This window comes from Pongo pygmaeus, chromosome 3 (genome assembly GCF_028885625.2).
Source record: "Pongo pygmaeus isolate AG05252 chromosome 3, NHGRI_mPonPyg2-v2.0_pri, whole genome shotgun sequence".
NCBI classification, from domain to species: Eukaryota; Metazoa; Chordata; class Mammalia; order Primates; family Hominidae; genus Pongo; species Pongo pygmaeus.
The window spans coordinates 181,583,419-181,611,392 of record NC_072376.2 but is presented as its reverse complement, the minus strand read 5'-3'; the positions used below and the strand labels follow the sequence as shown (position 1 = coordinate 181,611,392).

Below are 27,974 nucleotides of genomic sequence, written 5' to 3'. Positions count from 1 at the left end.
AAATTTTGCACTTTTTCACCCCTGGATTACCTTATAGCTAGCTCATAGTGCCACATACACAAAAGTTGCTCAGTAAATATTTGTGGAATGATGATTGCCAACATGTGTTGAGAATTTACGTGGCAGGCACTTGTTAATATTTATATGTATTTCTCTTTTAACCTTCACAACATCTTTATAATAAATGTACTATAATTATTCCCAACTTACAGATGAGGAAAAAGAGGGTTAGCGAGGTTGTTTAACTAGTCCAAGGACTCAGTTAGTAATTGTCAGACTATGGTACAAACTCAGAAGTTCTGACCCCAAAGCCTAATGTTCCTAATCATAGTGTTATACTAAATAATTTGTGGATCGAATGCATGAGTAAGGAATTAAATGGAAATTACTTCGTAGATTCTGAGCTATGGTGATTAAGGGCATGTAAAACTCACTTAAAGTGATTCTGTCTTCCAGAAATTTTCAGACATAATTTTATTATGTAGTTTTTTCTTGGCTTTGCAATGACTCATTCCAAATGGCATTCCTGTCCCTATCCCTCCCTATTCCTCTGACTCTGTGCTTAGGGAATAGATATATGATAAGCATACATCACTCTTTAAGCCTTCCAATTATATTTTGATATCTTCAGCATTGAATTTTCAGCAAGTTTTTAGTTGCATAGTATTTTATAATTTTTTAATGGTTTACTCTGCTTAGAGTGATTTAAGGTAAGTTACCTTTAAGCATTTGTGAGTACAGTGGCCTGGAGTTCTTGGTAAGATCATCATTTTGGCCATGTGCCTTTGTCTATTTTCAGTAGCCATTAATGGAGTAATTGGAAAGAGACAGAACCGTTACAGTGTGTTCTGACCCTGTATGACTTCTGCAGAGCTGTGCTGTTGTATGAATCTTCTCAGCTCTTTACTCTGTGATACTTTACTTTTGTATGCCTGGGGACAACTAGAGAGACATGCTTTTTAAAATGCTTAGACAACTGGTTAAATTTGTGAGGTGTGCGTTTATATAAGACCTTTCTTCGTGCTATAGCAATAACAATAGCAAGATGGTCTATCCAAATGAGTATAGTATTCATGAGATTACACTGAAATTGTTCAATCATGAGGGGAAGCAGAATACATTGAAGCAACAGGAGAAGAATGTAAAAGAACCTTCTAACCTTGGATTTATTCTCTGTAACACTCATGGAAATAGCTTTGGGAAGGAAGGCATGGGAACAGGATGAGTGAGCTGGCTTTAATCCAGCTGTGGTGAGAGATCACTGCAATCCGTATATGGCTTGTTCCTGGGCTAAGGGAAGAGCTGCACAGCCTTCCTACGAATTATGCTGCCATAAAAGAACAGCTGCTCAGCGCCAGAAGAGGCTGTCGGCACCAGGCAGTCCTCGAAAGAACTACTGTCTGTCTCTTTCTGTGTAGTTCTGATAAATGCTTACCATATAACTTTTTCACTTATTTTTTATTCATTTTATTTAATTTTTATTTTTTTCAAAAGGAGCATTGTGGTATGATATGCTTTTGTTTATGAATGAAGAAGTACAAACCAATATAACCATATAATGATCTTTTATATATTGTCTTTCTATATAATTTTATGTATTATCTAGGCCAGCTTAAGAGAGATCAACTAATTACATGTTGTGCAGAGGAGAACAATTGAATTGAATATATCCTTTTAGTGATATAATTGACAAACTGATGAAAAAGAATACCTGAAAGTTAATAATCAGTCACTATGATGGATGGGATACTAAAAAATAGCCAGGCATTTTAACAGCATATTGTATACATTATATCATTTAATCCTCACAACAAATCTGTGGTGTAAGGATAATTATTCCCATTTTAGAGACGGGAAACCAAGGCATTCACAAAGGAAGGGAGATGCTTTGAAAATGAATCACTATTATTCTAGAGACCAAAATAGAAGCATAGCATTAGTATGTACTTGATAGTTCTTGGAAAACTAATTACTTAAGTCAGGAATGGCTTCATTTATAGACAGAATATGTGGTCACCTGCAAGATGCAGTTTATGAGATACTGAAATCCTCACCTTCTGAGATAATGAATGCAGTTACTAGTGTGTTCAAATGAAGTCCTTGCCAACTAGCTAGCTTCATAAATTCAATCTGAGAATTGCTAGATGATGATTCTTTATATTATGTTGCATAACATAGAATAAAAAGAAAACCTTGCTATATTAACCTTTTGACTCTCACCACAATCTTGAAGACAAGCAATGAAGACATTGTCATTCTCATATTATAGACAAGAAAAACAGAACCCCAGGGAGCAGTGATTAGAGCTGTGATTAGAACCCAGCTGTGCGTCACAGTCCACCAAACAGCCTTTCTTTGCTTTCTGAACTCTATCTTTGGAGTGGCTCCTTTAGCCCAGTATTTCCAATCTTCTAGGAACCAGTAATAGGTATTTTTTAAAGGAAGGGTTCCTTCCTCAAATATATTTGGGAGAAGTGTGATATCCTGTCCCTTTCTTAGAGATTCACAGTACACATGAACATAACAGAAACCTTGACATAAAGATACTTGGTTAACTTGATTAATAGGGCCTTCCCCATAGTTACTCATCTTTAATTTTTTTCTTGGTGTTATGATTTAGATGTTACTTTATCCCTTTTGTACATAGTGGATTAGAAGAAGTGGTGATTGAAGCCAAAGGAGTATAGAACACAAAGGCTATGAGGACAGGATTTGTTCTTGTACCCTACATGGTGCTTTGCACACAACTAACATCAACAGTATTTGTGAGAGAAAAAGTAGTACATGAGTTCTAAAGGCTTCAGACAGAAGCTGATCAGTAACCAGGGTAACCATCAGGTAGAAATTTCTTTGAGTATCTGAAGGTTGTCTGAGGGTCTTTGCCCTTAGAAACTTGATCCGGCTCTTATATTGGATCTCTAGGGGCAAAGCTTTGTCCCTTTTTACATGGCTTGGTAACCATAAAATCATCTTCATCACTAAACACATTTTAATGTCTGTTTCAAAGGGATATTTCAAAAAGAAAAGTATATTTTTTTGTCTAAACTGAGGCTATTCTGTAAGAGCTCATATTTTCCAGCCACCCAGTACCCTCACTGGCATTCTAGGGAAGTTTCATAGAGCAGTGTTAGTTTATTATCTAGTGCAAATAGTCTCAGGAAATAGTACTGAAACTTATTAGTGGATTTTGAAGTTTTCCATTTCAGCAGGTTAGGGATGCTACTTTGTTAAGACTTTATTAACAGATCCTTGCAGAGGTGAAATATTACAGCTTATTGTCTTTTAATGTCCCTGGATTCACAGGTAAAGACTTGAGGGTTTAGCCGTGAAAGATAAAATAAAAGAAATATAAACATTGTAATTTTATTTGTTCATCCATCCATTAATTTGTTTATTCACAGATTGAAAAGTATGGATTCCCACCTGATCTTACCCTCACCCCTCAAGAAAGCATCCAGCTTTATGATACCATGGCTCAAGTCTGGGAAACTTGGCCCAGGGCTCAGGTAAATATAGAAATATATATTCACCAAAATGAACTTTAGTTAATGCTATTCCAGAATATAGCAAAATTACTCTTCAGGTAAGCAGACTCATTCTCTCTACTTGGTTGATGCTGCTATTTTGAAATAATCAGTTATTTTTTCTTATTTTCAGCCATTCTTTGTGACTTTATTATTGTATGTAGCATGGAATATTCTGTAATTCTCGAAAATATGTCTTACTTTAGCTTTTGGGATACCATACTACTTTAATTGCGTTTTTGGACTTATATTCCTCTGTTCTCTTCTCTGTTGGTTTTCATCTTTTCATCAGCTGTGCCCTGTATTCTTTCTTTTGAAGAGTTCACCCATCATCATAGGTTTATGTGTTAGAAATTATTGGGAGGTAAAAAGATGTTCAACAGCCCCTGCCCTCAAGGAGTTTGCAATTTTGTTAAGGAGACAAGTAAACTTAAATACATCATTGTATTTTTCCTACTATAGATTGCATAGCTTAGCTTAATTTTGTGATAATTTTCCCCCCGAGGAATTGTGTCCGGAGGAATTCATTCTTTTTAAGAATAAAATAGTCATTAAGAAGTTGGATGCTAGAAAATATGAAGAAAACTTAAAGGCAGAATTGACAAATTGGATTAAAAATGGCCAAGTGAAGAAGGTAATTTTCACACTTTCTTGGACAAAGTTTCACTTAATTGTTAATTGTTTGGAGTTGCATAATAATTTAGCCAATAACTGTTTTGTAATCTTTTTATTCCAATTTTTGTTTTAGTAATTCCATTTAAACATATTATCCAGTGAGTATGAGATAGAAAAAAGGAGGAGGGAACTGCTTTCATTTCTTAGCTCAGTGATCTTTAAAACATGCGCCGTAGGCTTTTGGTTTCTTCAGGTAACAGCTACAAACAGCTAAAAACGAAGAACCTTTAACTTTAACAGGAGAACCAATGTTGCCGAGGCTTTCACAGAAGAGGGACTGGCTCCAGAGGAATGATAGTGGAGATCAGAAATTAGTACAGGGGCTAATCTAAGAAAGTTTTGTGCAAATAAAAATAAATTATTTAAAAATAACCAATTTCTGAAACTCATGTACATGATGATAAGTGAGAAAATGTAAATATACCTGAAAGAGGCTCAGGCAAATTTACAGATGACAGACTCATAGGTGGCTGTGCTGAGAAGCAAAGACATCCTTGAGCATAACATTGATGCATCTTTGGTTCTAGTTTGCTGACTGTCATGTTTATTTGCCTTTTTCACTCTGGTGGTGAAAGAAATAAAGATAAAAATGGTATTGGTTGGCCGGGAGTGGTGGCTCACACCTATAATCCCAGCACTTTGGGAAGCTGAGGTGAGTGGATCACTTGAGGCCAGAAGCTTGAGACCAGCCTGGCCAACATGGTGGAATCCTGTCTCTAAAAAAAATACAAAAATTAGCCAGGTGTGGTGGCGCACGCCTGTAATCCTAGCTACTCTGGAGATTGAAGTGGGAGAATCACTTGAGCCTGGGAGGCAGAGGTTGCAGTGAGCCGAGATCATGCCACTGTACTCCAGTCTGGGCAACAGAGGGAGACTCATCCTCAAAAAAAAAAAAAAAAAATGATACTGATGTTAGGAAATATTACAAATAATTTAACCTGTTTGGCACAGAATGCTGTGTTCCATTAAATGTTAATCAGGGGAAAACTGAATACCAAGGATGTCCCTATTTGCCACCACTCAAATGATAATTAAACTGGAAAATAACTTGGTCAAGAAAATTATTCATGATAGCCGTTAACTATTTCATCAAAGATTTTCCATTGTATATTATGTAAAGGAATTTAATGTTAATTTTCCTGATATAAAATAACATTTATTTTTTCTGATTAAAAAAGAAGTAGATGCTGTTTATAAACAAATTATCAAATATGGAATAGTAGGATAAAAGTTACTACCCACAATTTCAACAATATCTGAGGTGAACAACTTATTACACTTCTATTGATCATTGTATTTTGTGACTCACTCATCTCTTGAATTTTCAGTTTAGCATTATAAACATGTCTGTATACTATTACAAATTATTGGTAGACATAGTTAAAACTTTTTCTTTTTAATTTTAAGAGGTTCTTTTCCATTATAGGTTTTATGTACTCCTTAACATATTTGGCAGCTATTTTGTTATCTAATAATTGGAGAAACCCTGTGTTACTCTTCCTGCAACAGTTGAAACAGCAACATTTTATGAACATCCTTATCCTACTGACTTATTTGTAGTGCCTACAAAATATCATATATTATATTTTATATCTTTTATTGTCTATTCTTTAATATAGAGATGCCTGTGACTCTGTTGACTTTTACCACTACTTGATAATATTGAAGGACTATTTTAAAACCCCACCCAAAACTATATATGAAAAATTATTCTAATTTTAGACAACAAAATAATTCCTTTCTTTCTTCTGTTTCCACAAATTCTTTTTTTGTTTTTAAATAATTTTAACTTACTGTTCTAGGTCAAAACAGTACTGAAAAACCTTAGTCCGGATTCATTGTCTAGTTCAAAAGATATGGTAAAAATGTTTCCTCTTCTTGTTGAAAAGTTAAGACAAATGGATAAGTTGCCTGCAATATTTTTTTTGTAAGTAACTGAAACTTTATCTTTGTTTATATGTTAGAATTTTTTGTTTGGTTTTGTTTTCAATTAGTCTCATTTATATATAGTGGTTAGAAGTAACCCTACTTTTACTATTATGTTGCATTTTAGAAAAATAATATAGATTTTATTTTTAAAGAAATGGGTCAGTCTTCTAGGTCAATCCTTATAAAATTTTTCATCTTATTACTCTCTTACTTCCTTGACTCTTGATTTTTAAAAATGTTTTCAGCTTTCCTAAATGTTTTCTTGTAAGCAACTATTATTAACTTTAGAAATGTTCCTTTAGGAACTAAATTGCATTTTTCATGTACAGATGTAAAACACATAAAGCATTCATAATTTATTGAATGTTTGGTTTTTAATTTATAGCTAAGAAAACTAAGCCCAGAGGCTTTCCTTGATATTGTGTGGTATAATAAAAAGACCTTGAGTGGTATTTAGCATCTCTCTTTGATTAAGAGAACCGAAGTGGGACACATTAAGTGGGTAACACTGTGTACCCTGGACCCACTCTAATAATCAAAACCAAAAAACTTATTTAGCCCAGAGAATTTTAAATTATTTTAACTATGAAAGTTTTGTATAGAATAAATTCCCAGCACCTTGATCCAATGGTAATGTGAAATTGTTTACAAAGACAAATACACAAACACATAGGTGCGTAGATATGTTAAATGGTAGCACTAAGCCACATGTGTTTTGTTACGCATCCAAAGTCTGTGCTGGTGGTCAGTAACTAAAAGACGATGATAAGAGAAACTAAAGAGTAGTATGACTGAAGTCACAAATGTGGGGAATTACAAGAAAATTTCTTCTTTTGTGCTTGGACCAGAGTAAACAAATGAGGTATTCTGCCAACATGTTATAACATCTGTCTAGATTACTTTCCAGTGTGGCTCTGAATTTTAGTTAGAAACAAATGTATATTCACCTATATATCACTGAGGAATGGCTGAAAGTATGACTTTGGGACGGGAATCTGAATAGAAACAGGATTCATTATTTATACACTTATATGCATTTAATTTTTTAAATAAATTATTTTAAAAAATAGATATTTTAAATGTTTGGGAACGAGATCTTTGCCAGCTTTAATGGAGTTTCCAGTTGCCTTGAAAGTATGCTACAGAAATCCTAGGTTGGGTCCACTGGTTTGTAGCTCTGGAACATTGAGAACTCTATGACAGTTGGTTTAGGCTCAAGCTGGGTCAACTTCCCTTCCTTAATCTGGACTCTAGAAAAAACACATGCTGCTGACAAGATGCATGATTAGCCACTGGTGCCCATGTAGAGGCGTAGTTAAGAGCGCATACTTTGGGTCAAATCTTAGCTTGAACTGCAGCTCTGCCCTCCTTTGGCTATGTGACTTCTGAAAATCTATTTGGCCTCTTGCAGTTTCATTTGAAAAATGGAGATAATAACTAATTCATTGGGTTGTGATATGGATTAAATGAAATAATTTATATAAAACACTTAACTAATCAGTAGAAAACATGACTGATTGAGGCCCATTCACTAGATTTTTTTTTTTTTTACACTAGACTCTTGTCATAGATTATCAGAGGGATTGAAAAAGGAAAATTAATTCTAGATGACCTAGGTTTGTTTGTGTTAAAGCAGTAAGAAGAATCATTTAATGCTGTCATTTAGGGTACTGTTTGCAACCAGTAATATATGGGTGTTGCATATTAACTTGTATTACTGTGAACAGGGAGGCAAATTTAGAAGTGCAGTTAGACATATAGCCTCAGCTTCAGTGAGCTGCAAGTGCGCCACTGCACTCCAGTCTGGGCGACAGAGCAAGAGCCTGTCTCAAAAAAAAAAAAAAAAAAAAAAAGCCTCTGAAGTTGAAGCTGAGTTGCCCGGGTTCTAATCTTAACCTGACTAGTTACTAGGCTATGTGACCTTGAAGACAGTTTTAAATTTCCTTTGGCATTTACTTCTTTATCTGCAAAACAGAGATAATATTACCTTCCTCATAATGTCATGGTAGAGATTAAATTAGTTAATATATTGAAGCCACATAGAACAGTGCCTGGAACTTGGTCATTGTTTGCTATTATTATTTTTGCTTTTTTACATACCAAATCTTCTTACCGTGCATAGTAGACTGTGACTTTCCTAGTCTTTGTTTCTTCAGTGTACCAATTTAATGCTGGTCAGCTAAATAGAATTTCTTTTCGAAGTCTGTTTTCTAAACATGCTAGTAAATCCATGGCCTCACAAGTAATATTCGAAAAAATTCTATGGTGAACTCAGCCTAGAATGAGTGTAATATTACTGGACATTACATACATTGAGCCAAAACATTTTTTTCTAGCAAACTCTATGTCAAGATGATAGTGGTAGATGGACATATGATATTGTCAAACTCCCTAAAATATTTGAAGAGATTTATTCTGAGCCAAATATGAGTGACCATGGCCTGTGACACATCCCTCAGGAGATCCTGAGAACATGTGCCCAAGGGCTACAGCTTGGTTTTATACATTATAGGGAGATATGAGACATCAATCAAATACATTTAACATATACATTGGTTTGGTCCAGAAAGGCAGGACAACTCAAAGTTGGGGAGGGAGGCTTCCAGGTTACAGGTAGATTTAAAACTTTTCTGATTGGGAATTGGTTGAAATAGTTATCAACAGAAAGGGATGTCTGGGTTATGATAAGAGGTTGTGGAGACCAAAGTTTTACCATGCACATGAAGCCTCCAGGTAGCTGGCTTCAGAGAGAATAGACTGTAAATGTTTCTTATCAGACTTAAGGTCTGCGTTGGTGTTAATGCTGGAGAGTATAGAGAGGTATGTTGAACCCCTACTTCCCACTGGGGCTTAAACCAGTCTTTCAGTTTAAATTTTAGAGTGCCCTGGCCTGGGACGAAGTCTATTCAGATGATTGAGGGGCCTTATAATTTTATTTTTGGTTTACAATATGGATAGAAACATAGTCTTTTCAAAGCACTATTTTCATTTGTTTTTAGGTTTCAGAATGGGGATGTGGGAAAAAGAGCTGGAAGTGTGTGCACTTTTCTGGAGAAGACAGAGACAAAAAGCCATCCCCACACTGAATGTCATAGTTATGTCTTTGCAATAGATGAAGTACTTGAAAAAGTGAGGAAGACACAGAAAAGGATGTAAGTATTAATGTTTACTTAAACAAATTGGCCCCTGAAGACTTAAAATATTTACAAGACACTGTCAGAAATGTTTAGAGACCTGAGCCACAAAGAGGTTCTTGTTATTGCTTCACAGTTTTTGCAAATAGAGTAAATTTGGGTGGGAGGATGGGAGGAAGGGAATCCCTCTTATACATGTAGATAGATTTCATTTAGGAATCAGGAGAGGTGGGACTACAGCCTGTAAGCCTAAGAATCAACTGGGCCTCCTAGGAGGCCCTCAGCCTACTTAACCATAACCTGCATTCATGCCCCAGGCCACAACCTGGAGGTTTCCTGGTCTGTAGAACACTTATTCACTATTGGTGGGAGTGTAAGTTAGTTCAACCATTGTGGAAGATAGTGTGGTGATTCCTCAAAGACCAAAAGACAGAAATACCATTCAACCCAGCAATCCCATTGCTGGGTGTCTACCCAAAGGAATATAAATCATTCTCTTGTAAAGATACATGCATGCATATGTTCATTGAAGCACCATTCACAATAGCAAAGACATGGAATCAACCTAGATGCCCATGAATGATAGACTGGATAAGGCAAATGTGGTACATGTACACCATGGAATACTATGCAGCCATAAAAAAGAATGAGATTATGTCCTTTACAGGGACATTGATAGAGCTGGAGGCCATTATTCTTAGCAAACTAATGCAGGAACAGAAAACCAAATACTACATGTTCTCACTTATAAGTAGGAAGTAAATTATGAGAATACATGGACACGTAGAGGGGAACAACACACATTGGGGCCTATCCGAGGGTGGAGGGTGGGAGGAGGAGGGAGAGAGAGGATCAGGAGAAATACCTAATAGGCACTAGGCTTAATACCTGGGTTATGAAATAATCTGTACAACAAACTCTCGTGACCTAAGTTTACCTATATAACAAATCTGCACATGTACCATTGAACTTAAAATAAAACTTAAAAACAAAAGAATGGCGTATAGAATGAATTGCCATACCAATTGTATGCTTGGAGTAGGACTTCACTGCTGTGATTTTCTTTTCCTTTCTCCCCAAGGTCTGATCAGTTCTGTGGTCAAAATATTTCTTCTCTCCTTGCCATCCTCTCCATCCTCACTTACTTGCTCTGCCTTGGTTCAGGTCTTTGCCATTTGTTATTTGGGATTCTTTGGAGTCTTTCTCGTGTGTAATTTCTTGTTCCAGGTTCACCTGTTCCAATGTTATTGATGTACAGGTGCTGGTCTGATTGTTCTGTTATGGGATTCTGTTACGGGTGTTGCTTTTCTGGCCGGAAACCTCTGTGGCCAATGGCACCTTTGCTGCACACAGCCAGGCATGCTAGCTGCAGAGGGGTGGGCAGCTCCAGGCACTGGCACAGGCACCAGCTTCCTGTGAGGCTGGGGCTGGACCAGGTGTACTGCAAGCAGCTTCCACGGCTGGCACTGGGGAATGTGGTGGTGCCCAGAGATGCCAGGAACTGCAGAGCCCCAAAGAAGTTATCACAGCCATGGCTTGGGGAGCTCCTAGGTCTGGGCTCCCCGAAGGGCTGCAGCTCTTCTCCCCTTCTCTCTTCTCTCCTGCTTGTCACCCATAATGTGGCAAGCAAGGGGTGTGTTTCAGCCCTGTTTGTGTTACAGCTCTTTTAGCCCTGCCATTCAGTGGGTCCCAAGTTCTTGTTCTGCATCCAGGAAGAATGAGGTACACAGACAAGTGGAGGGTGAGCAAGGTGAAGAAGAGCTTTATTGAGAAATGGAACAGCTCAGAGGAGACCTGCAGTGGGTAGCTTCTCTCTGCAGGTGGGGTGTCCCAGTGAGTGTTGAGCACTTAGCAGAGAGGAGAACCTGGAGTGAGTCGCTCCTCTCTGCAGGCAGGTAATCCTGTCAAGTGCTCAGCTCTCAGTGGAGAGGAGACCCTGGAGTGGGTTGCTCTTCTTTGCAGTTGGTTGCCCTGTTGAGTCCTCAGCTTTTAGCAGAGATGAGGCCCTGGAGTGGGTAGCTCCCCTCCACAGCTGGTAATCCTGACGTCTGCTCAGCTCTCAGCAGAGAGGAGACCCTGGAGTGGGTAGCTCCTCTCTGCAGCTGGTCGTCTGTTGAGTCCTCAAGTCTGGCTGAGTCTGAGGTTTATATGGGATTCAGAGGGGAAGAAGTGTGTGCTGATTGGTCCATGGGTGGCCATGGGCAGGCCTGGAAAAAGCACCATAAGTTCCCACTCCGGTCCACAGGACTGGCAGCCCAGCCTTCAGGTTTCAGGCCTTTCCCAGCTTGAAGGTGGGACTTCACCAGGGACCCACTCCTTTCTGCTCAGAGCCTGTCTGCCTCCTGCTGCTGTTCATGGCACCCAGGCTGTTTGTGCCAAAGGGCCGCCTGCAGGCCGGCGCTGAGCTGCTCTTAGCCCCCACCTTGGCCTCCCTCCCATGCTCACTGGCACTCAATGTCTGGAAATGGCCGAGTCAACAGGGAGCTGGCATGTCAGCGCTGTCCTGAGCGTGCACGCACCTGGTTAGGTTGTGACAGCACCTGGGCTTGGCCTCAACTTTGCTCTGAGATTGGAGTGGGTGCCAGGAGCAGGGAGAGGCCAGGCAGCAGGAGCAGATACTTCTGAGCCTGTGGAGTAGGGGCTGGGAGCAGAGAGAGGCCAGGTAGCGGGAGCAGGTGCTTCCAAACCTGCAGAGGGAAGGGGGCCTTCCTGGGCCCCCGAGAGTGTGGCGATGCCTGGGTCCACAGTTGCAGCTTGGGTGGCTGCAGCTATATGTGGGAGGATGGGGCTCCTGCCCACTCCTGGCACCCAAGTGCACAGGGAGGCCCAGGTCTGCAGCCATGGCTTGGGTGGCTGCAGCTATGCCCATAAGGGCAGGGCTCCTGCCTGCTCCCAGCCCCCAAGAGCACAGAGATGCCTGGGTCTGCAGCTGCAGCTTGGGTGTCTACAGCTGTGCCTGGGGAATGCGTCTCCCACCCTGTCAACTCAGAAGTGGGCAGGACTTCCCCTTGTTCCCAGCTCCTGCTGGCTCCATGGAGCACACAGCCCTGGCCTTGCCTCCCCGACTGCAGCTGGTGTCATGGCAGCAGCCTCTCCAGATTAGCCACTGCTGCCATCAGTTCTAATGTGCACATTTAGTTAGATTGTCCTACATACAAAGTTCTTCCTTCTGAATTGCTTGGTAGAGTTGTTAATGGGTAGGCACTCACATGAATTGCTCTCCACCATCTGAATCTATGTACTACACACTGAATCTACCTGGAGGGCCTTCCTTTCTGTTGGCTCATAAATCCGCTCATTTCTCCCACATCTTTTGTTTTAAGTCTTCTCTCTGAAGTTTATAATGATTCCCTCAGATAGATCTATTACCCTTTGTCTTTTGTTCTCATTCCACTTTGAATCATTAAAGCATTTGGATTAATTATAACACTGCATTGCAGTTGTTTCCATATCTTTATTTTCTTTAGATTGGGAGTTCCCTTACCAGAACTGTGCATATTCTTCTTTGAGTCCCTCAGTAATAGCATATTGCCTGGCACATAGTAATAATGCTTCATAAATACTTTTGAAACACTAACTAAACCTTCCCTCAACATTTGTCTTAATCCATAACAAATTACCACAGACTAAGTGGCTTCTAAACAGAAATTTATTTCTCACCGTTCTGGAGGTTAGGAAGTCCGAGATCAGGGTATTGACAGAGCTGCTTCCTGGTTCATAGAGAGCTGTCTTCTCTGTGTCCTTACCTGGTGGGAGGGGCGAGGGATGTCTCTGGAGCCTCTTTTACAAGGTTGCCAATCCCATTCATGAAAACTCTGTCTTCATGACTTAATCACCTCCCAAAGACCCCACCTTCTGATATCACACATGGAGTTTAGGATTTCAACACATGAATTTGTTTTGAGGGGGACACAAACATTCAGTCTGTAACAATATTGAAACAACTTCCGTAGCCCTTCTAATTCAGACGTTTCCTAAAGACTAGGGCAAGCTCTCTATTGTTTCCACCGCTGCTTTGATCTTCTTTCTGCTTGTTGTGTATATTTTTTGGACATAGGGGAAGGGAAAAATACCTGGGAGAGAGATGTCGGAGCTCCAGGTCTTCTCGGTGACTGATTCTCTTCAGTCAGTCTTTTTTTCAGGACTAGGAACTACATTTCAAGTTGGATGTGTAATGAACGATATGGGCCATGAAAATAAAGAATATTTAATGGTAGAATCAATTTTTCTCTTAGGCCTAGTCAGGAAGGGTCTCTGCTATCAGCATGGATATTTAAAGTACCCTTTTCTTTCTGGAACCCTCTTCTTAAGACCAGAGTTAGTGGGATCAGGGGATGTGCCAACTCGTTCTAGACTGTGCCACACACCCCGCCCCCTTTGCTTTTCCACTGTGCTCTGGCCAGTGCTCAAAAGAGATTCAGGGGCAGAAATTTTCCTGAGAAGAACTGGATATCTGTTACAGTGTGAAGGAGGAGAAATTATGCAGAGAAAATGAAGAAAATATAGAGGATTTTGCTGATGAGGGGACCTGACTTCTAGATGAAGTGGTGGAAGTGCACGTGAGGAAGGGGAGACCAAGTCAGGATTGATGGAGCTACTGTCAACGTCGGATGACCAAGGGAAATCTGTGGGGCCTTAGGCTTCTTGCAGTAACTGAATATGAGTTTTCATTACTTAAAAGTTTTTTTTTTTTTTAAATAGTAGCAATAAAAAAAACCCGAAGAAGGCTGAAAAACTGAGAAGAAAACAAATGTATATAGCTGAATATATTAATTTCCTGGAGAATCTGAAGATTCTGGAAATCTCTGAGGACCGCACGTATGCTGATTTCAAAGCCCTACACGCTGAGATTACCAGGAATAAAGGCTCAGTACGTCAGAGAATTATTAATATAATACTCTACAGTTGTGACGTTTTATCATAGTGATCGTTTAATATCTTTGAACACTGAAATGACTTGTGTAATATCTTTGAAATATGATTATCTCTGTGTATTATTTTGTTTGTTTTGCAATGATTATCCCAATTTAATGTGCTAAAGTTCTATAAGTGACTCTTCCTTGCTCAGTGTGAATGTCAGCCTCTTATTTTATTTCACTCTATTATCTTGGATTAGTTTGTAGCCTGATTCTAGAATTCAATTCAATATGATATATTTTAATTCTGGTCATGTTTGGGTTTATGACACAATATATTTTAAAAAATATCAACTGAAAGTTTCAATTTCAGAGACCTATATAACGTTCAAAACATTTCATTAAACAGATATTGAAATATCCAAGGATGATATGGCATTTAAACCTTTTTTATTATGCAAGTAATTTATGTCCATTGCAGAAGTACTTGAAAATAGAAAATAAAAATAATGTCACAGCTCAGAGAGACTCACTGTTCTATCAGATCTTTTATTCTATTGCTTGTAGTCACAAGCATGTCCACACTCACATAGACATTTCATGTATTTATTTGTTAATAAAATAAGGCCATATTATACACAAATTGGTCTGTAATCTCCTTTCCTCCCTTACTTATTTCTTGCCAACAACAATAGAGCTACGTTATAATTTTAATAGCTTCATAGTATATATTTATGTGGATGATTATGATTTATGTAACCAGTTGTCTTACTCTAGGCTGCATAGGCTATTTTTATTATTTTTTCTTGTTCTTGTAATACGTTTTTACCTTTGACATCTTTGCCAACTGCTGGATTTCCTCCTGAGGATAAATTCTTAGAAGTGAGGCTATGAGGGTATGGACATTTTTAAGGGGTTGGATATGACTTGTGAGTGGTTCAGTGAGAAGCAAGAATTCTCTGATCATCTAGAGTAGAGATCTTGCTCTGCCTTCTTGGAGAAGTCTCTCTCTCTTTGCTTGAAAAGGACTCCTAAGGTTCCAGTAGAGAAGTAGTCTGTCTGTCTCAGGCAGCAGAAGGTCGTTTACTCATCTGTCCAGGGCATTTGATCTGCTGCTTCAATAGCATCTTCCCCTTTAGTTTATGAATGCCTCTTCTCTGAGATAGTCTGTTCACAAAAATGGGCAGATTGTTTCTGTAGTCATAAAACATGTAGGTTCAGGGTCAAAGGGCAGCCTCACTGTGTGCAAGATGTAAGTGATTTGCTCATGAAAATGTCCTTTGATTCTGATTGAGCTTGAAATTAAATAAAATACATGATCAATTGTTTTACATTTCTTTCTTGTTTTAGACTTTGGATAGGGTATTAAAACGAGTGCGATTAACAAGACACGGCAAAGAACTGGAGGCTTTAGCACAAAGGGGGATTGGATATCATCACAGCGGCATGTATTTTAAAGAAAAAGAGTTCGTTGAGATACTCTTTGTAAAAGGGCTTATTAGGGTAGGTAAATTTCTTTGCATTTAAAAAATAAAGTTGTGCATATATGATGCTGAATGCCACTAAAAGGTAAAAAATTATACCAGTTGTTTTTCTCATCTAACCAGTGTCTTTTTATTACCACTCGCTGGACTGGACTGCTCCATCTATCCCATTTATTAGAGGAGTTTAAAAATTATTTCTACATTGAAAAATAATATTTATAATGGAGTAGTATAGCTGTGGTAATCTAGGCATAACCTTTACTCTTTTTTTTTTTTTAATTTTTATGAGATGGAGTCTCGCTCTGTTTTCCAGGCTGGAGTGCAGTGGCATGATCTTGGCTCACTGCAACCTCCACCTCCCAGAGTCAATCAGTTTTCCTACTTTAGCCCTCCCGTGTAGCTGGGATTACAAGCGTGCACCGCCATGCCCAGCTAATTTTTTTTGTATTTTATTAGAGACAGGGTTTCACCCTGCTGGCCAGCCTGTTCTCGAACTCCTGACCTCATGATCCACCCGCCTGGGCCTCCCAAAGTGCTGGGATTACAGACATGAGCCACTGTGCCTGGTCATAACCCTTTACTCTTTAACACTTAGTATCTAGGACATAGTTCTTACAATTTTGTCCTAGACAGCTCATAAGGATATTTATACATTTAGTATAAATGACTATACTTTTAGTCAGACTATTTTCTAATGTCATACCTCAGCTAAGAGAAAGACATTTCTTTTTTAAGAATTGGAAAAAGCTTGCACTAGACTAACATGTTTTAGACAGAGCTGATAGATGTGATACCTCCAAATGAACTTGGAAGAGGGTAAGGACATCTTAGATGGCTCATAGTTAAATGCTTTATGTTAACTTTTTGTTAGTATGTTTCAGAAGCTTGCAATATTCTATTTCTAGGTGGGGATAGTGTGTGAAGAGTTGTGTAGAAGGGTAGTCGTTACGCTATTCAGGGTATTTATTTTGTAATCTTTTTTTTTGAGACGGAGTCTTGCTCTATCACCCAGGCTGGAGTGCAGTGGCACAATCTCAGCTCACTGCAACCTCCACCTCCTGGGTTCAAGGCATTCTCCTGCCTCATTCTCTTCAATAGCTGGGATTACAGGCATGTACCACCATGCCCAGCTGATTTTTGTATTTTTAGTGGAGACAGGGTTTCACCATGTTGGCCAGGCTGGTCTCAAACTCCTGACCTCAGGTGATCAGCCCACCTCAGCCTCCCAAAATGCTGGTATTACAGGTGTGAGCCACCATGCCCAGCCATTTTCGTAATCTTAAGAAGAGTGAGGAGTATTAGATATCATAAATAAAAGTTGTTTCTTGCTGTTTATAAAAATAAAATATTGTGAACAACTCTGCTCGGTTTTCATATGTGTATCATTTATTTGTCATTTTAAAGGACAAATAACCAGAAAAGTTTTCATAAAGGTTATTAATTATGGGCAAAGGTCACTCCAATTTTATTCATCACAGTCAGTGTTTTAGATCTTGTCACATAGTAGTGGCTCAATAAAAGTTAATGAGTGAGTAAATGAATGAATATGTAAATGAATGAATAGCCTTATTATTGTAAAAGTGTTATTCTGAAACTGTGGGAGCTTGCTACGCAGAACACTTTTTTTTTTTTTTTTTTTTTTTGAGACAGAGTTTCACTCTTGTTGCCCAGGCTGGAGTGCAATGGCGTAATCTCGGCTCACTGCAGTGTCTGCCTCCAGGGTTCAAGCAATTCTGCCTCTGCCTCCTGAGTAGCTGGGATTACAGGCATGCGCCACCATGCCAGGCTGATTTTGTATTTTTAATAGAGACAGGGTTTCTCCATGTTGGTCAGGCTGGTCTCGAACTCCTCATCTCAGGTGATCGGCCTGCCTTGGCCTCCCAAAGTGCTGAGATTACAGGCATGAGCCACTACACTTGGCCAGAACACATTTTTTTTCTAAATGGTACTCATTATGGCTAAATTCTAAAGTTTAGTGATTTGAGCCTTTTGTTTTTATTGATGAACTTTTACAGATGAACAAATAATGGGTTGAATTTGGATGGGTTTATAAATATCAATTAGAAAGTCTTTTTGCTTACTCTTTATCGTTAAATAATTGAAATAATTATGGCACAGGTTAATATTAGTGTATTTGACAGGAAGAGAGAGCAGCTATATGCACTTAGCATTAAATAGGTGATTGGGCACATAACTGATATTAAGAAAGTAAATAAGAAGCAAAATGTAACTTTATTATCCTTCCATTAATTAGATCATTTAGCTGTTTGGATAAAACCTCCATAAACAAACATGAGAATAAGAGAAGGTGGTTGTCCAGAGTATGTAAGGCAAAACATTATTACCCTATCTTAAGGAAAATTTGAATGCTTGTTGTTCATTCATTCATGCATTTATTGGACACATATTTATTGTGCATCTGCTGTGTGTCCAATACTCTTCCAGGTGTTGAGGATACAGCAGTGGCCGAGAGAGATCAATGCCCATGTCCTCATGATACTGAAGGTCTTGGGGGGACAAGTAAACATGGTTATTTTAGAAACGATGGTGCAGGAAGTCTTTTTGGACATTTATATAGAGATCAGAAAAAGCCTGCAAATGGAGATTTGAGGAAAATGATTTTAGGGTGAGCAAATGGCAACAGTTAGGATGCTGAAGTAGCAGTGTTCTTTGAATAGTCAGGCAGTTGCAAGAACAGTAGGGCTAGTATGTTAGTTTTAATGACATGTGGTTTGTTAAAGCTCTAAGAGTTGTTCAGTGACTGGAGTGGAAAATAGATCTTGTGTCTTTATAGATATGCTATATTGTGTATTAACTCTTGGTTTTTTTTTTTCCTAGGTAGTGACAGCTACTGAAACATTCGCCTTAGGGATCCACATGCCATGCAAATCTGTTGTTTTTGCCCAAGACTCAGTCTATCTGGATGCTTTAAATTACAGACAGGTAACTCTCTGACTCTTTAACTCCCACTGCTGAGAGCTGAGTGTGAAATAATGAACCATGTGGCACTCACATCTGGTAACAGGCTATGGTTTGTGTCCTTCCTTTTACTTTCTATGTGGCATAGCATTTTTGAGTTGAGTGGCCTCATATCTTGTTGCTTCATGTTGTGTGATTTATCTGTTTTCACTATTTTTTCACAGTTAGGGTTTATTGGCTTAATAATCTTAAAGTATTTCAGTTTTTAGTGTAGCTTTTATATTTCTTGAGAAATGTACAGCTGTTTTGATTCTTGATCCTTTATAGTGCTCCTTTATTTTATTTTTCTGGGAGTATGTAAAATGGTCTGAAATTCCTTGCGTTAGCTGTTTCCTTTAATTTGCCTTTCTCTGTGTGTGGCACTTGGTATTATCAATTCCTGGGTCTTTTGGGAATCCTGTCATTTAAATTAGGTAGGTTTTGACTTCCTTACTTGAAGTTTAGTATTGAGTATTTAGGAGTCATTGACCACCTGTTTTCCAAATTCCAAGACTTTAATACCATTCACCTTCTTGGGAGTTTATGCTTTTTTTTTAAAAAAGGTTTTCATTATCATTTTAGTGGAATTTCTGGAGTGAGAAATGTTACTCGGAGGTCTCTAGATAACTTTTTAAAAATCAAGGATAAAAATATGTCTGTATTATAAGGCGAGGGAGGAAAGAGAAATGAAAGAAAAACAAGGTTGAGAGTGAGAAAAATAAAAATAAAAGAGAAGGGCTATAGAACAGAGATTTAGACACAAAGACAAAGATGTTATACCTGAGAGTCTTCTCATTTCCTTATGTGACATCCTATATGTGATATATATTGCAAGTCAAAGGGAAGAAAAATCACCTCCTCTGTACACACTGCTAAAAAAAAAACTGACAATAATCTTTGCCTAGTCTCGAAATATAAAAGATAAATTATAAAATATAAATTTTTTCAGTTTGCTTATTCTTGAAGTTTTCCTCTTTTCTTATTCAAATGTGGATCATGTGAACTCACCTAGGCTGGAATATGAAGACTGTGATTTTACAGAGAAAAGTAGTTTATCTCCATTCCATGACCTTTTAGGATGTTGCTGTTTCAACTTTAAAAGCCATATTTTCCTTTTCTCAAGTATAGCTATAGACCATATCACCTTTTACCGTGTTCTGTTATGAAAAACAGGAAGTCCCTGAGCTGGAATTTTTCAGTCTTTCTCTTTTTCGTGTAGAGAGCAAAGTTTCTCTTAAGGGACTTGTGTTTCCTTCAGAATTATAGTCTCCTTTTTTCTCTTCCTTGCCAAAATCACTAGTTTGGAAGAAATCCAACATCATTTATTTACTATGGACCATAATGAGAGTGGAACTACTTTGTTATCCTGCCCTGATGACTTAGCATTATCTCCTAGGACAGAATAAAATATACCTTCTCTGTGAATGGATTTTATTTGTTTCTCGAGGGTCAGGTGGCAGACTTTTCTGGGAATTGCCCTTTGCACTTATACCCCTCAACAACCGCCTAATCATCCCAAATGTCAGGTTGCCTCTGTTTAGAGAAATGCACTTAAAACAGAATTGTATTTCCATATTATTTCTATGTTATTTACAATTTGTCTAGAAGGATGTGTCATACAATGAGAACCAGAAACTGTTAGTTCTACTGCTTGCACTTTCCTACCAAAAGTATTTCATGCATTTCAGTTTTGTCATGATCTTATAGCTACAGCCTTAGTTTAGCTGTCATTATTTTGACTTCATGTCAGTATTTTGACACATCTTCCAACTAGAAGTAAGCATTTACTATGTTTTATACTTAAAAGTTTTAAAAAAGAAAATCTATCTGTGGATTTATGTTTCTCACTCAACAACTAAGTTATTATTTAGAAATATAAATAGAAAATTCAGTCTCCAAAGCTGGTTTCCCAGGAACTGACTTCAGTGACTTTGTCCAGCTGTATCAAAATCTTGTTCTTTCTCTAGATCTATTTGAATATGTGGCATGAAGCTGTGCACCTTCCTTCCTTCTAGTGCTTTCTTTGATAGAGGAATCTAGTCTCATGGGAGTGTGATTTTTCCTAGCACAGCAGGTAATACAGACCCCTGAACTGTGTATTTTATATTAGCTCTTTAAAGCAAATAATATGCTTTACTATATTAATTGAAAAAAATGATATGGATTTTCTGCTAACATGCCATTTTCTCCTTTTGGTCTTTCCATTTTCTTTTAAAATATACTCATTTATATATTCCCTCAAATGGCATTTATTATGAGTCAAATACATGTCATGACCTGCTCCTAGGTGTCTTCCTCATGTCACTCAATCTTCATAGGATTTTATTGCCTGTAAGATAAAGAGAATACTTGTTAGCTTTGCCTTCCTGGCTTTTCTTCAACAATCAAGGAGAGCAGATTACACAAGGCTGTGAATAGCAGGAAGCTGTGATTATTAGAATCATTGGGAGCAGCCACTGAGAAAGCTGCCTACCACAGTCTGCTGCCTAGGTCCCAATGAGTCACTTCTTTCCCATAAGCAAAAACACATTCACTGCCTCCCAGGGCCTCCAAAAGTCTCCTTATTGGCATACGCCTGGGATTGCTCTAGTTATCAGAATGCCCTTATTGCTATCACAGTCTCTTGGTATCCTTTCCTGAGCCTCTTCACCACCATGTCAGCATTACCTTGATTCTGCCTACATTCAAACCACCCTGTTGCCCTGCCCCTCCCCTGCTGGGAGTGCTCACCACCACACTGGTGGCCTGGCTCAAGTCTTGCCTCAGGTACCTATGTGCTAGATCTTCACAGTGCTTCTGAAGGAGTATGTATAATGATTAATATGGGGGAATCTCGTCCTAGATTCCCTAGGCTTAACTCTTTACCTTATTCTTTACTAGCTGTGCAACTACGGACAAGTTAGTTAATTTCTCGGGTGTCAGTTTCTCAATCTGTACGATGGTGACAATAATTATATTTCAGAAGGTTATTATGAGGACTAACTGAAAAATGTACACCACTCAGAACTGTGCACAGGACATAGTAAGTGCTCAATGAATGTCAGCTGTTATTAGTAGGGCCCTTTGCATCCTGATCACCGCGTAATTTTTAAAAATATATATATTTATTTCTTGTTCTTTCCTAGTGAGAACCTTCTGGCACAAACTGTTTTAGTAATTGACCTCTCATTTCTGCTATGCCTTGTTCATCAGGACCTTTGCTCTCCTTCTTCCTCTTAGAGACTTTTCCTTCTTTCCCCTGATTGAAATCCTAGCCCCTTTACAAGGGTCTGATTGAACTGTCCTTATGTGTTTTCTTTGAAGTCTTCTTTGATTACTCCAGCTTTGGGGAGATGTGATTGCGCTTGTTCTTTCACTGTTCTTGTTATGTACTCTTGTAAATTCCATTAAGGAATTCGTATCTCAAATAGCAGTTAGCATGGGGATGACAAGAGATGCTGAAGGTATTTGTGGAACTGATGATTTCTTCTGTACAATGTGCATCCATCTATGCCAGGCTGTCATTTTCAGTTGTGGTATAATGGAAACCATGATAATGGAAAATCTGTGGACATGAGGTGATTATTGCCAAACAGATGTGAGACTTCAGGTGAGATATCCGAACTGCTGGATCTTCCTTCACTATCTCCAGAATGGCCGTGATAATCACTACCCTACAGCCTATGTGAGGATTAAGTGAAATAGGAAAGAGACACATTAAAGGTCCTTAATAAACATTTCCTTCTTCATTTGCTGTGCCCACTTTTTCATTCCGGAGTCATCTTTAATGCTTTTCTCTCCTTTGCTTTTGATGCTTAATCTATTACACAGATCATCCAATTACTCTTCTGCAGTGGTGTCATCAGATTTCTGTATCGCAATTTCTGTAGCCAGCATCCTTCTTCCTTCCTTCTTTACCCAGGGCTATTATAAGAGTGTTAACAAAAGGATATGAGATCTGCAGAGGCAAAACAGAGTTTTATTTTCTATAAAAAACAACCTGCAGATTGGAGAAACTCAGCCTTTGCTGTAAGTGAAAGTGGGCTCTTCAAAGAACAAAGGGAGGGTCTGGCCTAAATAGGGAAAGTTCTCAGCCTTGTTTTCAATCAGATCCTTTGTTTGCAAATGAAGGATTCAAACTTCTTCCTTTCTGATTGGTTGAAATAGTTGAGCTCTGACTGAGTGGTTTCCAAGCTCCAAACCAGAAGTTTCCATCAGATGTTTCTTTCAAACAGCTAGGAGTGGAGATTTCCAGCCACAGTTTATCTTGGCACCACCAACAGCAGCTGGTTTGGCTTGATCGTAGGAAGCATCCTTTGACATCTTTACATCTTTCTGAGAACACAGCGTGCATGACCACTTCCTCACCCTGCCGTGGCTGCCTAGTTCTGTTTTACCTTTGAGCACCTCAGCCACAGGAGTCCATTCTGTCTGTTGGCCAGGGCCATACTTTAACAGTCCTCCTGGTTATGATTTGCCCGTATTCTATTCCGTGCTGTAGATGATGGATAGCGTAGTTTTTCTTCATGTCATTTTCTGGCAAGGGAATATTTGATGGCTAATTCTACTCTAGGATCAAATATAGAAGTGTTGGCAATATTCAAGCCCTTTATCAATAAAATCCCTTTTGCTCTCTATCTAAAATATGTATATTCTTATGATCATGAACATTTATCCTAATCAATCTAATCTTCTTACTGTTTCTAACCATCTTTCTAATCTCTGTCTTCTTGCTTTTTTCTTCTCTGCTGTCATTTTTTTGCATGGGTTGTCTACCATGTAATCTTCAGGAATCTCATTTTTAGGATTCCCAGAGGCAGGCTCACATGGTCCTTGGGGACGTGACTTTGATTAAAAAAAATCAGGGGTTAGTTGAATCTGCTAGTTCTCAGTTGCTGGATTGTGGCTAAGTTACTTAGGTTCTCTGCGCTCAGTTTTCTTACTTTTGTTCTTTTTTTTTTTTCAACATCACGTTAGAAGTCCTTCTTTATCTTTAAATGGGGCTGACAATACTCTCTACCTCACTGGATTATTATGAAGATCGCCTAAAACTAATTTATATAAAGGGCCTAGCACATATTAAGCATTGAATAAATGGCTGTTATTTCTTCTGCAAATAGTTGGTCCTTGACATACCTCTTCCACGAAGCCTTTCAAAATGTTGTCTCTTTTAATAAATTTACTTGATTTGTATCTCAAGGAGCTTAGGCACACTTTTTAAATTTCATTACTTTTAACTCTATTTGTTAAAAGAGTTAGAGAAAGTGTCTTAAATAGGGAACAGTTGCTGTTGGTGGTGCCAAGTGTGGTTGGAATTCCCCGCTTCCAGCCATTTGAAAGAAACATCCAGCAGACTCTTCTAGTTTGGAGCTTGAAACCACCCAGTCAGGGCTCAACTATTTCAACCAAGCAGAACTGAAGAAGTTTGAATCCTTCATTTGCAAACAAAGGATCTGATTGAAACAAGGCTGAGAACTTTCCCTATTCAAGCCACTCTCTAGTTCTATTCCTCTCTCTCTCTCTCTCTCCCCCTCTCCCTTTCCCTCTCCCTCCCTCCCTCTATCCCTCCCTCTCTCTCTCCTTCTCTTTGTGTGTGTGTGGTGAGAAAGAGTGGGGGGTATATGGACTCTAAGCTCCTTGAGAGCAGGTTCCATTTGTAAGTTTCTTTTACGTATCATCTTACCATCCCTAGTACAGTTGTCTGCATGATAGGGAATACCTGTTAATGACTCTGCCTCTGAATATGAGGAAAAATGCAAACTGCTTTTTCTATTCTCTCACTCTATAATAATCACTACAATCAACACAGAAGACTTCTGTGACCAAATGTGTGGGAATTTCTGCTCACCACCGAGTGAGCAGTCAATTCTGCAGCTCAATTCAAGTCCACATTACCTACCTGAAGATAGTATCAGATTCCACACATTGAGGGCTCAGTCCCCAAGACTGCCTCCTCTTCAGACACCAGTCACAAGTCCGGTCCTTTGGAACTTGTGGACCAACTGGCTTCCAGTTGGGGTTCCCATGACCTCCTCTTTGGGTTTAGTTAATTTGCTAGAGTGGCTCATGGAACTCAGAAACACTTATATTTATCAGCTTATTATGAAGGGCGTTATAAAGGATACAGAAGAAGAGCTGTGAGAGCAAGGTATGGGTCAAGGGGCATGGAGCTTCCATGCCCTCTCAGGGCACACCACCCTCCAGGAACCTCCATGTATTCAGCTGTCTGGAAGCTCTTCGAGACAGTCCCTTTAGGTTTTTATGGAAACTTCACTACACAGGCCTGAAGAATTAAACCATCAGCCACTGGTGATCAACTTAACCTTCAGCCCTTCTCCCTTCCCCAGAAATTGCGAGGAGGGGCTGAAAGTCCCAATCCTCTAATCGTGCCTTGGTCTTTCTGGCGACCAGTCCCCATCCTGAAGCTGCCTAGAGACTGCCAGCTATCAGCCAACTCATTCACATAGAGATATTGGAGAGTCCAAGGATTTTAGGAGTCATATGCCAGCAACTGGGGCCAAAGACCAAATATATATAACAATGCCTCATTATCTCTTTTGCCCAGCCACACTATATTTTTTAAGTGCCATGTTAACATAGATTAGTTTCGGAACTAAATGCACAATTTAACACAATCCCGGATAACAAGTGTAAAGTCATACGTCTTTGGACTTCATAGGATATTATTTGGGGAGGTTTTACATGTGATTCTTTGCTGCTTTCAGATGTCTGGTCGTGCTGGAAGAAGAGGTCAAGACCTGCTTGGAAATGTGTATTTCTTTGATATTCCATTGCCCAAAATAAAAAGACTCCTTGCATCCAGTGTTCCTGAGCTGAGAGGACAGTTCCCTCTCAGCATAACCCTGATCCTGCGACTCATGCTGCTGGCTTCCAAGGGAGATGACCCAGAGGATGCCAAGGCAAAGGTACCATGCTGGACACTGCCTGAGGTTCAGTCTTCATCACTGGCCTGGCTCTAGTCGGGTTTGCTGCTCCTTTAGAAGTCTGTCTTGAGAAAGAAAATAAACTTTCTTTTTGTTTGTTTGTTTTGGAGACAGGGTCTCACTGTGTCACCTAGGCTGGAGTGCAGTGGTGCAATCATGGTTTACTGCAGCCTTGATCACCTGGGCTCAAGTGATCTTCCCATCTCAGCATCCCGAGTAGCTGGGACTACAGGTGTACACCACCATGCCCAGCTAATTTTTATTTTATTTTTTTTTGTAGAGATGAGGGTTCACTGTTGCCCAGGCTGGTCTCAGACTCCTGGGCTCGAGCAATCCACTCACTGTATTAGGGTTCTCTAGAGCAACAGAACTAATAGGATAGATATATGTAGAAAGAAGAGTTTATTAAGTATTAACTCACCTGATCACAAGGACCCATAATAGGCCATCTGCAAGCTGAGGAGCAAGGAAGCCAGTCTGAGTCCCAAAACGAAAGAATTTGGAGTCTGATGTTCAAGAGCAGGAAGTATCCAGCACAGGATAAAGATGTAGGCTGGGAGGCTAAGTCAGTCTAGCCTTTTCATGTATTTCTGCCTGCTTTATATTCTGGCCATGCTGGCAGCTGATTAGATGGTGCCCACCCACATTAAGGGTGGGTCTGCCTTTCCCAGCCCACTGACTCAAATGTTAATCTCCTTTGGCAACACCCTCAAAGACACACCTAGGATCAATACTTTGATTCCTTCAGTCCAATCAAGTTGACACTCAGTGTTAACCATCACACCTGCCTTGGCCTCCCAAAATGTTGAGATTACAGGTGTGAGCCAGTGCACTTGGCCAAGAAACTTTTTATCTGAGGAATGTGAGTGCCCTTTAATTATCAGGCCCAGAGAAGCACTGGAATGTGACAGGGTGTGACAGCAGTCATGTCTCACTCCCCTCGGGAGCTAAATAATTACCTCTTGAAGCCACTTCCTGTGTGGGCTCTAGGCTAACTGACATGAAGTAGCCATAAAACACCATACATTGGACACCATACCTCATTCCTTATAGTTCAACAATGTATAGCCAATCACAAATCAATGTTATTTCTGTAAAACTGTGAGAAGTCCTTCAAAAAACTTTGTATCAGCCCACTTCTTATCCCCTTTTGCCTTTAAAAATCTGCTTGTAACAAAGGCTGAGCAGAATACTCTTTGGGACAACTTGGAAGTGTGTCTGTCCCAGACAGCTGTCGTCAACCTTGGCCCAAATGAGCTCTCTATATTAATTTTGCCTCAATATTTTTTAGGTCAACAGTAGCAGTAACTCTTCAGTTTCATCACTCTTTTAATGCTTTGTATTTTCTTGATGATTATATGTTTCTTCAGGAGAGAAAAAAATAATTAATTTTGTTTTATCACAAAAGACCATAAGGCATTAAGAATTACCAGGGTTATTTTTGATGTGTGAAAAGTAATATAGTATAGTCGTTGAGTATTGGCTATAGACTCATAAAGGTCTGGAATAGGTCCCTGGTTCAATTATTTACTGACTATTTGACTTTAATAAGCCAATTACATTTTCCTAAACCTCAGAACTGTCAGCTATAAAATGGAAATAACAACCACTATAGATTATAGTTAAATTAAATGAACTAGTTAATGCAAGTCAAGGACTTCTTAGCATCATATTCGATTAGTAGTGAACACATAAATGCTAGCTATTATCATTTGTAGTCTCAGGTCTTATGATTTTAGTTTTAGGCTTTTTATTGTTTTGCTTTAGTGTTCATTAAAGAGAAGAATGGGAAAAGCACTTGCTAACTTTTTCATTCTTTTTATATGTTGTTTTTTACTTTTTCCTTTATAAAGGAGATCAAGTATGAGTGATAACTGATAATATAACTTGATTTTGACTGTCTATATATTTTTTGTGGAAGAATAGATCTGCTTCTACCTTAAATTCTGTTATGTTGTCAGCATTTGCCACTTAATTAATTGGATCAATATGAAATTTTTACATTAAAGAATTATTAGAAGAATTATAATTGAAATGAAAGATTGAATATGTTCTCAAATGTATCACTCTTAATTCCAGATAAAAATGAGGAAAACAGTATTTCTGTATTAAAAATAAAAATTATATTTTAAATATAAAATAACCTGTTTATAAAAGTTTATTTGGAACCATAGAAAAGCTGAAAGAAGGAAAAATCACCCATACCTAGTTCCACTACTCACTTGATCTTAGCCAAAAGGCCAAGAAGCGATAGTTCCACTACTCAAAGGAAACTGCTTTATTATTTTGGTATATTTCTTCCAGTCTTTTCTACCTGAATGTGGGTAAGTGTTTGCTTTTTAAAGAATGGATGCAGTTATGTTGAACTAGATGTCAGAATTTGGTAAATTTGCCTGAGGTTTTCAATCAGAACAATTTTGGGGGGTGTAACCCCATGTTGAGTAGTATATAATTCACGTTAAAATTTAAATTTAATAAAATGTCATTGTAA

The 27,974-nt window shown here is 38.8% G+C and overlaps 1 protein-coding gene across 10 annotated transcripts in view; it reads left to right on the top strand.

Annotated features, from left to right (window-relative positions):
- Window positions 1–27,974, top strand: part of DDX60L (DExD/H-box 60 like) — a 199,330-nt gene that overhangs the window by 144,829 nt on the left and 26,527 nt on the right. For all 10 annotated transcript variants that reach the window (XM_063664272.1, XM_063664270.1, XM_063664269.1 and 7 more), the window contains 8 exons: window positions 3,402–3,506; window positions 4,030–4,158; window positions 6,002–6,126; window positions 9,128–9,280; window positions 13,964–14,132; window positions 15,469–15,625; window positions 18,445–18,545; window positions 25,265–25,465. In XM_063664272.1, coding sequence (XP_063520342.1) covers window positions 3,402–3,506; window positions 4,030–4,158; window positions 6,002–6,126; window positions 9,128–9,280; window positions 13,964–14,132; window positions 15,469–15,625; window positions 18,445–18,545; window positions 25,265–25,465 — 1,140 coding nt within the window. The remainder of the gene's footprint in view (window positions 1–3,401; window positions 3,507–4,029; window positions 4,159–6,001; window positions 6,127–9,127; window positions 9,281–13,963; window positions 14,133–15,468; window positions 15,626–18,444; window positions 18,546–25,264; window positions 25,466–27,974) is intronic.